This window comes from Artibeus jamaicensis, unplaced genomic scaffold (assembly GCF_021234435.1).
Source record: "Artibeus jamaicensis isolate MK-2021 breed Jamaican fruit bat unplaced genomic scaffold, CSHL_Jam_final contig_923, whole genome shotgun sequence".
Lineage (NCBI taxonomy): Eukaryota > Metazoa > Chordata > Mammalia > Chiroptera > Phyllostomidae > Artibeus > Artibeus jamaicensis.
In genome coordinates, this window is record NW_026522014.1 from 14717732 (window position 1) to 14731820 (window position 14089).

General features: G+C 40.4%; 1 protein-coding gene across 6 annotated transcripts in view; it reads left to right on the plus strand.

Moving 5' to 3' along the window:
• HDAC9 (histone deacetylase 9) overlaps positions 1-14089 on the plus strand; it is an 841506-nt gene that overhangs the window by 505223 nt on the left and 322194 nt on the right. For all 6 annotated transcript variants that reach the window (XM_037163907.2, XM_053655072.1, XM_053655074.1 and 3 more), the window contains 2 exons: positions 257-467; positions 903-1120. In XM_037163907.2, coding sequence (XP_037019802.2) covers positions 257-467; positions 903-1120 — 429 coding nt within the window. The remainder of the gene's footprint in view (positions 1-256; positions 468-902; positions 1121-14089) is intronic.

Genomic DNA, 14089 nt, shown 5'->3' on the forward strand with positions numbered 1-14089 from the left:
ATCTTTTTTAGTACAGTGACACCCAATACTAAATTGTCTCCAATGCTTCACCTCTACTTTTATGTCTTCTTCGTGAACTCAGTTAGATTGAAAGTCTTGCCGTTACCCATTGCCTGACTCGGGCATAGGCTAAGATGGGCCTTTTTTAAGGGGAGAGTGGAGTGGATATGGGATAAAAAACTCATCTAAGGATATACAGACCTAATGACTCACATAGATGAAAGGGGATTCACCTCTTTATTATTTTTCAACACAGGCTTCAAATTCACTCAAAGAGAAACAGAAGTGCGAGACCCAGCCGCTCAGGCAAGGCGTCCCACTGCCCGGGCAGTTCGGGGGGGCCCTCCCGCCGTCTTCCAGCCACCCGCACGTCGCCTTAGACGGAAAGCCCAACAGCAGCCACCAGGCTCTCCTGCAGCATTTATTACTGAAAGAACAAATGCGACAGCAAAAGCTCCTTGTGGCTGGTAATTAATAAGGGCACCATTTCTAGCTCATTTGGGCGCTTTTGTCAGCAATCCAATGTGATATCTTTTTAACTCAAGGCACTGGTAGAGATTTACCCTTCCCCAATGTCTCCCTGATTACTGGGTACTGTGGGAAAGGCTATTGTCTTCAGTTTTTTCCCTAGATCTATGAAAAAAAATCTCACCTTATTTAACCTTCACATGCTAGGGTGGACAAATGGTGAGTCCTTCACTGGTCAGATGCGTGCCTGTCTAGTGCTTTAGGACTTCTGCCTTACCCCATCCAACCTAGCCTCCTTCTGACATCTGTCTGGAGGAGTCACTCCTCTTCATAAACTGTATCCCCTGCATCTGTTTTCTGTGGCTTCTTGTCTTTTCTTAAACAAAATTGTGTGTGTGTGTGTGTACATGGACACATATTTTTCCTTTTTTCAGGTGGGGTTCCCTTACATCCTCAGTCTCCTTTGGCAACAAAAGAGAGGATCTCACCTGGCATTAGAGGTACCCACAAATTACCCCGTCACAGGCCCCTGAATCGAACCCAGTCTGCACCTTTGCCTCAGAGCACATTGGCTCAGCTGGTCATTCAACAGCAACACCAGCAATTCTTGGAGAAGCAGAAGCAATACCAGCAACAGATCCACATGAACAAAGTAAGCCCCCCACAACCAAGTCGAAATGTCATAACCACCACTGTGGAAATCGGGGTCCTTTTCACTGATCTGGGCATTCAAGGGCGAACGTTGGTACCTGTCGTTGTCAAAAGGAAATTGCCATCAGGGGTCAAGGACGCCATCCCAGCATCGGGGTTTTCACCATCATTACTTTCATGGGACATTTGTAGCAGTTTTAACATTATAAATTAGCAAAGTCTTTTATGCCTGAGCACCTTTTATTAAATCCTCACCTCAGTATATGTTTATTGATTTTAGAGAGAGAGGAAGGAAGAGAGAGACAGAAAGAGAAGAAGAGAAAGGTAAAAACAGCGATCAGCTGTCTCCCATATGTGGGCCAACCAGGGACGGACCCCACAACCTAGGTCTGCGCCCTGACTGGGGATTAGAGCAGCAACCTTTTGGCGTATGGACGATGCTCCAACCAACTGAGCCATCTGGCCAGAGCCAAGCACCTCTTTTAATGCTTAAGGGCACACAGGCACACATGTGCCCAGCCTCATTTTCCACGCTTGCAGAAGAGGCTCAGGGCAGGGTTGAATGTCATGGTTGGACACCTCAGAAGTTTGCACAGATGCAGGCAGCGAGGACAAGGTTAGCCAGCGAGGGATTTTTCAACAACTTGTATGTTTCCATGTTATAGTTATTTTCCAGCCTGTCCCACTTTGTTCCAGTGTTTAAAACAGTTTCTGAGAACCTTGTGGTAATTTCTCTCTGGCAGCCTTGTTGTGGCTGAATCGGAGAGCGACTGCCTGTTACCACACCACATCCTTACGCACGCTCCGGCTGGGGCGACCACAAGGAAACAGCGATCACAACCTAACAATAGCATGCGGGCTGGTAAAGCACTTGCAGTGAATTTGTGAGCAAAACTGGTCTGCACAGTTTGCTGCTACTCTGTGCTAGGGTTGGCTTATAAAACCAAATCTCATTCCTGGAAAATGTTAAGGTCCTGAATATTAAGATTCTATCCACTTGCCTTTGTTACTATATCACCTACAAGTATCATATAGAGGTATTATATTGAGAAATGATAGATAGCTGAAAATTGGGTTAGTATCACAGTGTTTTCTTGTATTGTAAACAAAGCAAAACTTCTCTGGGCAAAGGTCTAATCATCTTTCTAATAGTAGTAGGAGATGGGTGTCATTATTACCTGCTTACCTGATTGCAGGTGGGCGGAGAGTTTTTCTCCTCCCTTTGGCATCCACCTTACAAGGCAGAGCCATGGAGGGAACATGAGCTGAAGGTCAGGTTACTGAACAGAACTTCTTCCAGCCCAGCCCTCTGATGCTTTCGAGGATGACGTGTGTGGATGGGTGTGGGGGAAGATTGCAGGCGGTGGTAACTGGCGCCCCTGCCAACTTTCAGTCTCGTACAGACTGTATTTCAGTGTCTTTCAGGCACCTTATCTATCATCACACTGGTGCCTATTTTATGGCTTTAGCATTTCTCTGCATTTCCAAATCAGTCTGATCATAGGACAACCGACTTCCTTCTTGTGTAATGGCATCATACTCGTTGACTCGAATGCGCTTCTGTGTATGTTTGCTAGATTAGGGTAGAGTTAAGTTTGTTTTGTGGTCTCTTAGCACCACTTAAAACTGGCTGGTATTCATGAAAAATTGTCTGGTGTCTAGTGAGAAAAAAACCTACCTGGAAGGAAAGATTGGGAATCCTACTTTCTGCCTGCTTCCATTCTGATCTGGAAGCAGATTTGTTTGATTCCTATGAATACTTTTAAGAATATTTTTGGATATATGTTTTATGGCCTCAAGTTGCCACTGTTTTAGACTCAGATGGTATGCTACTATCAGAATCTTTGTGTTTTATTACCACACTTGAGACTTTGATAGGTGATGCTAATCTTAGTCACGTGGCAGAAACTAAGATGGAAAGCAGGCATTTGCATTTTAGCGATGAGAAAGGCAGGTCTTATCAGAGATTTTGTCCCATGTGGAGCTGATTCTTTGGAATCTGTTCAGAATTCTTTCTGAAATTGGAAACAAACCTATACTTTTAGGTACATGTTTGTACAGTGGTTTGATTATGAAGTCTTGTCTTAATTAGGCAAAATGAAGTCCAGAAAACTTCAAAGTACAAAGCTGATCTTTATGTATTAACCCCTCTCAGCTTGGGTGTTTAGATTACTCAAGCAGGTCTCCATTTGGCTTTTCTCCAAGTACGTATTCCATATGTTTCAGTCAAGATGGCATCTGCACGTTGAGTATTCTTCAGATTCATGAAAAGATTTCACCTGCCTTCAATCGTCAAAGGGAACAGAGAAAAATCTTATATAAGAACATATTAACCCTCTGTCCCATTCTCAAGTATTCAGAACAGAACCATCAAGGAACAAATTGTCACAGTTCGCCCTTCCCCTCAAGGTGATGAAAATATTTATTTCACTTTAGGTGAGGGCCATAACTTAGACGTCAAAGCTACCAAGTTTCTGTATCATAATATATTTATGCATACTATAACTATTTAGACTACCCACTAATGAACAATAAACACAGAAAATGTAATTTATGTCATTTGTTTTTCATTATCTTGGATGAACCTGTATTGAATCCATTCAGACAGGAGCCTAATAGTTGGCGTCATAAAAACATGGACCCTGCTCTTGAGATACTTATTACAGCAGGAAGTACAGCAAAGACACAGATGCATAGTGACATTCAAAATGTCTCTTTTACTTCCTCAACTTTAATTTCTTTTCCCAAGGAATTGAGGAAAGCAAAAATGGAATAACAAAGAAGAAAAATAAGTAGTTTTCTTTAAAAAGAGTTTATTTATTTATTTGAAGAGAACAGGGAAGTTAGGGAAGAAAAAAAGGCAGAGAAACACCAATGTGTGGTTGCCTCTCACACACCCCCACTGGGGACCTGGACTGCAACCCAGGCATGTGCCCTGACTGGGAATGGAACTGGCGAACCTTTGGTTCACAGGCCGGTGCTCAATCCACTAGGCTATACCAGCGAGGGCAGTAGGTTTATTTCTAAACCAATGTTACATTAAACACGGTTGTCCTTCATGGTATGAAATTTTTCACAATATATTCTAATTGCTCTGCACTTTTCAGACCATAGTTTATACAATGAGTTATTTGTTAAATTTTGAAGGCTTCCTTGATCTCACTATAACTTGAATGCACTTATGAAAGCAGTCATTCATGCTTTTATAACTATACAGTGTAAATGTTGTTAATTATACTAAATGATTTACCTGCTTGTTGGCTGATTTACTGTGACATTTCAATGGAAAATTTGTGTGTTGCAATAATTATTTGCTTCATATAATTATGATGTAAGTACTCAATAGATTATCAGAAATATTCCTGAGATGAGTTTGTATAATATTTGTAATTTTATATCTACACAGAGGGGCAAGCCAGGAAGGTGAGTGGGAACCCTGTCAGAATGACTTACCTCTGCTAATCAGTATGAATATTCTACTTGCACTGAAAGTCTTTTGAGAAGCTTAACCATAAGAAATTCGTGGCTTATAACATTTGTTCTTCTCTCTTTTTGAAACAGTGATAAAATTCAGAAGTACATTAAACAGCTTTTATTGTTAATGCATAGTACTTTCATGCCAGGGTGACTTGTGAGCCTCTACAAAAACCCAAGAGTTTCTTTATACTAGCATCAAAGTAAGACTGTTGCTTTTGCCAGTATCTTTTGTTCTTTTGTATTGGAAGAAAAGAAAATAGTTTCTAAAGTAGAATTTTCTTCATAAATACTAAAGAGCAAATAAAAAAGTAAGAGGGTATTGGTAATTTTCTTCTGAGAGCATTTCAACTTTACATATTGCCACAGACTTCTTGGTAAAATAAACTATGATAAATGAAAACAAGATACACCTCAGTTACTTATATATTTTTCATGATTTTTGAAGTATTCCAACAGCTGCATATTTATTTATTTAAAAAAATGTTTATTGACACTAGAGAGGAAGGGAGAGACAGAGAGAAACATTGATTAGCTGCCTCCCATATGTGCCCTGACCTGGGATTGAAGTGGCAGCTAGGTGTGTGCCCTGACCGGAAATCGAACCCCCCAATTTTGATATGGAGTATGATGCTTCAGTCACCTGAGCTATTCCAGCCAGGGCAACCACTGCATATTTAAATGAAGGACAAATCGCTAGTCCCACCACTGTCTAAATGATATATGAAAAATTTCCAAAGTATCTTCAGACCTTTTTATGATGAGATAATTAGATGTAGCTCTCTGCCCCCTGCCCAATGATATTTTCTTTGAATTATTTTATCGTTACAGTATTAATACAATAGCATTGATTCATGCCTAACAGTCTCTCTTTTAACTACAATTATAGTATCTTTTCTAAAACCTGTATTTTCATATTCTTTCTACCAAATCCATAGCAGCAGAAATTTAAAGAAACCTCTTTCTTCATCCAATACTTGTTTGAACTAAGTGCTGGTCTGTGCTTGGATCCATTTAGCAGATCATACTGATTTAGCAGATCATACTGAACTCCTACTTTGTGCCAGGCCCTATTTTAGGCACCGAGAAAACAACATGCAGTGTCCTGGTGGAGCCGGCAGTGTGGGGCAGGGAGGGGGGTGCGGTATTCAAGTAAACAGTGATACGGTGTGTTAAGCATTAGGGTAGAGGGAAGGAAATTATCTTTGAGGAAATAAGACTTGAGACTTGTTTGGTTACTTCTCTGAATATTCTCGTTCATTTTACATCTTTTCTTTTTTTTTTTTGGTCCTTTTCATTCTTATATATGCTTGGTGATAAATATCTTTTGCATTCCTATGACTGGGTATCAGCCAACACTTTTAAAAAATTCATAAATCATGAGATGATATCGTATATATGTCAAGGTTCACTCTAGATATAAGTATTTATTATATGTATATTACTACGATACTTAGGCATTTTGACATGAAAGCTATTTTGTCATAATAAAAATATATCTAAGACAAGACAAGTAAAAGGCAGGCCAAGCAGATGTCCTGCGTTGCCCTATTCAAACAGGTAGATATTGTGTCTGACAAGCAAGGCATGAATATAATTTTGCTCAACTGCTGGAACAGAGCAGATGGGAGCTTTCATTAAGTATTAGAAGAGAATGTGACCCTTGAGGAGAGTAGTGTTTGTTATATTCCTTTTCTCGGCACAATTTCTAACATAAGTGCTACACATTCTCCGAGAGTTCTCGTAATTCGTACCCATTCCATGTCCCCAGAAATCTCCCCACAGCAGCTCAAGGGAGTCCACACCTTCACGCCTGTGGTCACACACAACCACTGTGTGCGTGTGTGGGAGTGCCACTTTTTCCCTTATGCAGGGTCTCTGAAGGCAGTCCTGAAATAAAGCTATTTTGTGCAAAATGCATATTTTCCCAAGAAGATTAATTTGAAGAACAACTACGAGGCACATCCATTATAAAATGTGTACATGTTTTGAGTCACACTTCATAACATCAAACAAGTGAGCACTTCGTATTCACTTTAGTTTAACAAAGACAATGCCATCTGTGGCTTACCTGTGGGAAAACTGGCATTTTAAATGCAATAGGTGAGGACCAGGGAGCCGTCTTTGCTTTAGTGCTGCACCTGTTTCTGCCAGTGCGCCCTCACCTGCCTTTCTTTTCTGCACTGTGCGGATTCCCGCTGGTACCTTCTCCGCTGGTACCTTTGGGGATACAGTCATTTAAATAATATGGGCCCCCTTTTATTTGTAGGGTCTAACTGTTATGTAGGGACACCATGCTCACATTCTTATGGGTGTTAACTCACTTTTCTCTTTTTTAACATCAAGGAACTTAAATTGAACGGACTTATGCAGGTTAACCAGGGTGACAGGGCCAGCAGTTGACACAGCTGGTGTTTGACAGAGGATGTGTGATCCAAAAGCCTGTCCTTCACCTAAACTTGTGCTTATGATTTTAACCTTGTTTTTATCACCAAGCAGGAGACAAGAGTCTCCTAATTTTATTTTTGCCAAACAGTAGAACACTTACCATTAAAAACAAGGCAAACAAACAAGGAAGGTCATCTTATGGGGTTTTTTATTGTTGTTTCTTTTTGGTTTTCTTTGGTGTTTGGATTTGTCAGGATGGAGAAATCCCAGTTCTGACCCTACTTCCCAATTCCCATGCATTGCCCTCTATCTTGAAAGGGTTCCCCCCCCCCCAAAAAAAATATGGTTACTGATTTTAGAGAGAGAGAGGAAAGGGCAGGAGGGAGAGAGAGAGAGAAACATCAATTGGTTGCCTTCCATGCATGGCCTGACCAGGAATCACACCCCCAACCTGTTGTTCTACAGGACAATACTGCAGCCAGCTGAGCCGCAACAGCCAGGGCTTGGAAGGGGTTTTTTTTGTTTTGTTTTGGTGGACCTGATCATGGGCCATTTAGGCATGCTGTTGGATTATATGGCTTTCCAACAGTGCCATGCGAGTGCAACCCAGAGCCCGCTACAGCCAGGGCGGAGTTCATTCCGCTCTCGTATATCGGAAGGTTGCCGTTGTTTAACATTGGCCAAACATCTCACCGCAGTTCCCAGCAAGCCTGAAGCTGAAAGTCTACTGACTTCATCAAGTTCAACTGAAATGCAAACGTTGGCATCTCATCTATGGGTGGTTGGAAAATGCCTTGTTTTAAGTTTTGAAAAATGGATGAGTAGAAACTTGAACTGGGCTCTCATTTAGGAAAGTAGGCATTACTGTTGTCAGGTTTAATTTCTCTCTGTCCGTTTGACAGCTGGTTTCCAGGCAGAGTCTTTAATCACCAATTTCAGATTACATTCTGCCCATTAGATGGATAGTATGTCCAAAAACTTTAGCTAGCCCTGAAAGGCGGTCTTAATTTTATAACAGTAAAAAGGCTCCTAGATTATTTATCTATCTGTAGAGGTTTATAAAAGAAACTTTGACTTTACCCTTAAATAGATGCTATTCTGACATGATTAGCCCAATGTAAGTAGATCTGTGTAGTATATAGTCAGCTTCAAAAAAAACCACTTATGCTGCAATGCCAACTTATATCAGCAAAGAGAATTCATATAGAAGCATTTCACTATGTAATTACAAGATGATGGTTTATAATATACAGAAAATGGCTTGCTGCTTTATTATTAGATGTGATGAAATCCTGTGTTTGTAAAAGAAACTAAGTGACCATTTCAGTGGATTAATGCATAGCGTTCGTAAATGTTTCTTCATTCATAACTTAAAGATGAAGGGAAGGACCTTGGTGTCTCTGTATCACTCCACACTGTTAATCTAATCAGAGACGCTTTTGCAGAATGAGAAAACAATAGTTGGCTATGACAATGAGGTAAGAAAGTAGGGGAAAGAAAAATATCTGGGGAATTAAACCATATGAGTAGTTTAACTGATGTTGATTCCAGGCAGTTCAAAGGCAGAGGGAAACGAAATAATTTGGTTGTTTCCCAACCTTGACAAATGGCTTCATTTGACAGGATGAAGTAATTAAGCCTTACTAAGGAATTTTTAATATAGCTAAGTGATTTGTGGACATGAAAACCACCAATGTGTAGCCGTCTCTTTGTTACAGATTTTGGTTGCTTATAAATTCCTGACTGTAGATTTTTTTTCTCTCTCTAGCTTTCTGCTCTTTCTCTAAATACTCATGAAATCTGAGGGATTATAGTGACCCTGAAATGTCATGTAGTCTAGATTAGTCCCATTCTTTCAGGCAGAAATGCACCCAGGGCCACGCTCCCATATCCTAAAACTATCGTTATTCTCTTGCTATCAAATTAGTTGTATCAACCAGTAATAAAAACTCACTTCTACAAAAGAACTCCTAGCATGGGATAATTTATAATGTTCCATGGAGATTTATTAGCAACCGCTATGCTGCATACTGGAAATGAAAATAAAGAAACCATGTTCTCTCCCTTGAATGGGCTCACAGACGTGCAAACAGATAATGCTTTCTACCTAATATAGAGCTCATTTGAATTGCAAGGTCAAGAATGCTTGATCTTCTTTCCAAGAGAAGTTTCTGGAACCCTGCACCATTATTTGTTAGTTGTGCATCTTTGGTTGAAATGCTGACCCTCTTTGTCCAGTAACTCTCCAATCTGCAAATTTTGGAGGTAGCTAGTGAGGCTTACGCAAGCAAATGTGCTGAAAGTGCCTTGCAGTTAAACATGATCAGCAGTGCTGGCATCTGACTCAGTATTTATATTCCTATACAGCACTGATAGTTCTGTTTTCCTTGTTTGTTAATGAAGATAGTAGTCTGAGAGCGCGAGACTGTTTCCCAGGCACACACTTCCCACTGGTCTCCACACTGCATCAGACTACTTTGTTGTCATCCAAACCACTAAATTTTCTCTTTCCCAGTTTTCTCTTACGTCTTTGTATTCATCATGCAGCCATCCGTGTTCTTCTCTTTGGAACAAATATCATGATCAGTTATTGAATTTTTATGGAGGTATAATTTACACACAGTAAAATTTATTCCTTTTGCTGTACAGTTCAGTGAGTTTTGACAAATGCATATTGTCATATAATTACCACAATCAAGATCCAGAACAGGTTCCTCAACCTCCAGAATTCCCTTGGGCTCTCCTCTGTGGTCAGTCCCTACCCCTACTTCCAAGCCCTGGCCAAGCAGTTGGCTTTTTCACCATGCAAGAAGCATACAAGAAGTCACAGTTGTGAAGGATGGTGTGTGTTCCGAGCATGCAGACACCTACCCTAAATGATCTGAACGGCAGAATCTTCCATCAAGGAGGGGTACGTGGGATTATTTTCAGAGGTCACAAGCTGACAGCCATGGATAGGATCTATTTCACTGAGCTGCTGCCTTTGGCCTGCCTGGTGTCCTAAAAAGCATTTGAATTATTGGTAAATCTTTAAAAATAGAAAGATTCTAAACATGATTTTGGGTTTCTGGCGTTGTCTGAAAAATGAAGAAGTCTAGCCACAGTGGGCCCACGTTTCCACGTGGCGAGTACCGTCAGCTGGGGTTTACTCTTGGCTGTCCATTTGAAACAGGGTTTGCCTCTCCATCTAGTTCATCAAAGAAAAGGATTGATCACCAAGATGTTCACACGTCAAGTGATTGGAAGATAATCAGCTTTGAGGGTTTATCCATTCTGAGACAGTTCAAAATCACCAAGGGTTAGCAAAAATAAATAAAGAAGGGTGCCATTCCTCATGATTCCTCTACTCATTACCCTTGAAGGGCAAAGAAAGAAAACTTTGGAAGAAAATGTACTTTCAGCTGAAAATTGGAAAGGAGATTACTGAGAAAATCCTGTTACGTAATATAAAAGGACATAAAATTACACAGCGCCGGAACAGGAGGTAAAAATAATTCCTTTGTTCTCCAGTTAAGAGAAAGCCCCGATAGCTCTTGTTCTCTTGCTGAGGGTTTTCTGTTCTGAAAGGTCAGCCTTCTTGTTTCCACTTTCGCCCACCTAAATCCAATCTTCTGTGGTGGCCAGAGTGATCATGTACAAATGCAAGTCAAATTATGTCAAAGGCTTGCTTAACAGTCTTCAGTTGCTCCTTATTGCTTCTAGGATGAAATTCAAACATCTTTGACCTACAAGGCTATCCTGATCTGGCTCTTGTCCCCCAAGTGACCTCATCTCCTAGTCCCTTCGCTTCCTCCATGAGCTGCAGCCACATTGGCCTCCTCTCCTCTCTGTGGGGAATCTCATCCCACCTCTGAGAGTTGTGCGAGCCACAGTTCTGTATGGGATGCCAACCTCCAGGCCTTTTTGTGACTCCATCTTGGTGTTGGAGTCCCCAGCTCAAACCTCATGTCTTCAGAGAAGCCTTTCCTGCCCAGACAAACCAGACAGCCAACACTTCCCTGGTCATTCTCTGTCACGTGAAGTTCCAATCTTCAGTTGCTTATTTTCTGTGCACCCCATGGAGAGCTTGCCTAATTGACCTCTCCCTTCGCATGACCTGGCATATAGTAGGTACTTGACAAAAACTGTTGAATGACTGAAAGCGTGAGTGGGCAACTCTCTCAAACTAGCTGAGAGGAGGAAGTTTTCAGTCTCCTTCTTAGAAGTAAATGCTCGTTTGAGTTATTGGAATGTTAGAATGTTTTGAGAGCCAGAGAAAGGATATTTAAATTTCAGGTATTGTTTTCCACAATCATTTAGAGCTATAAAGAAAAACATGGTTTTTATTAAGAATTTACTTGGCCCCTAGATTAATTTTATGTATCTTCAGTATTAGTAAGAAAGGATGTTTTTAGTTTAGACTTTTAATGTATGGGAATAATGAAGTAATATATGGAAAATCTCTCTTGTTATTTAATTTTGGTTCTTCTGGTTATTTTCCTAAAATGCACAGAAGCAAAATAGCATGGAGTGTCTTGGCTCGAGGTGGAGTTCTTCTCTAAGTAGACCTCTAGATTTGAAAGCCCTCCAAACTCCGCATGTTGTTTTTGAGAACATTTGGTACATACCTAATCTGTTTGTGAATTGAGACAGAATTTTATCATTATTTTTAAATCTAGTTTCCTTGGAGCTTAAGGAAAAGGTTTGATTTTTCCAAGAGAAGAATTTTACATTTAGTTAAAAGAAAGAAAGTGTGCTATTTCCATGTTCCAAGTGAAATCTGCCTTAAACTCTGAGGCAAAGTCAGAAAGCAGTGAGTTGGGTGGAAGGTCAGTTTGCATGGCTTAATCATCACATTCAAACACTTGTGCTTAATGATTTGTTGATCATTTCAGAAACTCTGATGTCTGTCAGAAATGGGTTTGCTCCTTATACACCCCGTTCTTAGTTTCCATTCCAAATCTGAAGACATCTGTGGGCACATGAAAGATTTCCATGGCAAAACTTATAAATTAGAATTTAGAGATATTTTATTCAAAAACACTTAATGCCTGATGACTTCCAGATTTTTATCAAACAATGTAACTTACATGGAGATGAGTGTAATGGGTTAATGTACAAAGATTAGCAGCACAGCCTTTAAATATTTGATGAATTTCACAGCATTTGTCAATAGGACATAAGATGTTTAACGTGGAATATAAAACATTGAAATTATGGACTTGTTTAAATATGATCCTGTGAGGGATTGATAAGAATTGAAAGGTTGAGCTGTAACACCTGAAGTGTTGGAAATCTAGATAAATAATGCAATCTGGCCTGTAGGCTATATGTATAAGTGTGGGTGTTATGAACCCAGAATGGTCACAGGTCGCCAGTAGCATTCTTCGAGTTCATACAATTGCAGGCCAGTAGCATGGAGAACACAGAGACCCACTGCAGAAGAGGAAGATCCCAGGTGAAAGGGACAAAAGGAGCTGTACAGCCATCATCTTTATCTTGGCTGGGTTCCCCACCAAAGGGACTCACCTGTTGTCAGACGAATGACACACTGTGTTTTACCAACAGGGCTGCTGCCGAGATTCACATGGGCTTGCACATTTATCTGTCACACAGATGTTTCGTCTTGTGTTTTCTAGCCAGCAAGGCAACAGCTCAGCTTTGCTGGGGGATCACCTCCAGATGTTCAACCAAAGAGAGATCCCGCCACCCCACAGAGAGAGTAAGCAGACAGCTCCTCCCTGCATCTGGGGCTACTCAGCAACAGTGCAAATTGGAGAAGGGTTAGGCTGTGCCATCTTAGTAGTGGCCATACTCAGAGTTCAGAAACACGTAAACACGATGTTGTTTGAACACTGACGTTCTCAGTAAATAGTCATAAACTTACAGATAACACCAAGTCACTTTTTATTTTAAATATCTGAAAGAAGTCGAAGCTGGCAGGCAGATTTTCTGTGACTCTCATTTGTAGATTTTGCTGATGTTAACTGCTAATTTTTCCACTCTGGCCCATTTGACTGTTTAAACAAAAACAGCTTTTGTCAAATACCTAAAATAAAATAAGAAGTGTAGATCAGCTCCCTCTACGCATTTACGTTGTGTGGTATTGGCTCTGGGAGGTCCCATTTATCTCTTACATTTTGTGAAACCTAACAAAGAGCACATTTTGTCCCAGAGATGATGAAAAAGCGGTAGTTATTGTTCCAATTGACATTGGCATTTGTTTCATGACCCGGGAAGAAAAGTGTCAAAGGATTGCTACTAAACACTAAGTTTTCAAATATTGATGAAAAAAAGATGAGTGAGGAAGAAATGAGGAGAGATCCGAGATTTTTGACTCATGCAATTGGGTGATACTGTTCACTCAAATGAGAAAATAGTGATCGATACATTTGAGTGGGATGAGAATAAAGATTATTTTTGATCTACTTAAAGTTTATGGTACCTATTAGCTATTCTAGATCTGGGCAAAGACATTAAGCAAACAGCTGAATATGCAAGTTTAGAGCTCAGGGGAGACATCGGAATTGCTTGTATTAATTCAGTTGTCATCAGAAATAGCTGCTTCAGAGGAGAGTGCAGAGTGGAAGGGTGTAAAACCTTCTAGGTTCCTACTCTATTTTGGAGATCATTCCATTTTTCTTGGGCATGAAATTTATTCTTTATCAAATGCAGGTTAGAAGAATGTTACAAATTTTCCAACACCAACACTTTATACCTATATGAACTCCATTCCTGAGTTACTATTTTATGTCAAGCAACATTTCTTTTTACAAACCATTGAGGAATTCTGCCCTTGCAAGAAGGGCAATTTGCCATTTGGACTTCTTGTCCAGTTGTCACAACATTATTCAGTCCGGGTGTTTCTCCCTCGTGGTTCCTTTAGTGCATCAGAGGTGCAGATGAAGCCCAGGGGACCGCTGGAATACACAGCATTGCTTCTACATTGCACACTAAACATTGTTTAATGAGGCTGTAAATACTGACTCAGTTTGATTCTTGGGAGAAATGACGTGATTTCTGGATACTTTAGTGACCTCAGAAGTATCAGGTCAAATTTTAGAAGGTGTTCTGTTAAAATGAACATCTGATATATTCTGCGAACACTCGGCATTTGGTCAGTAGTAGA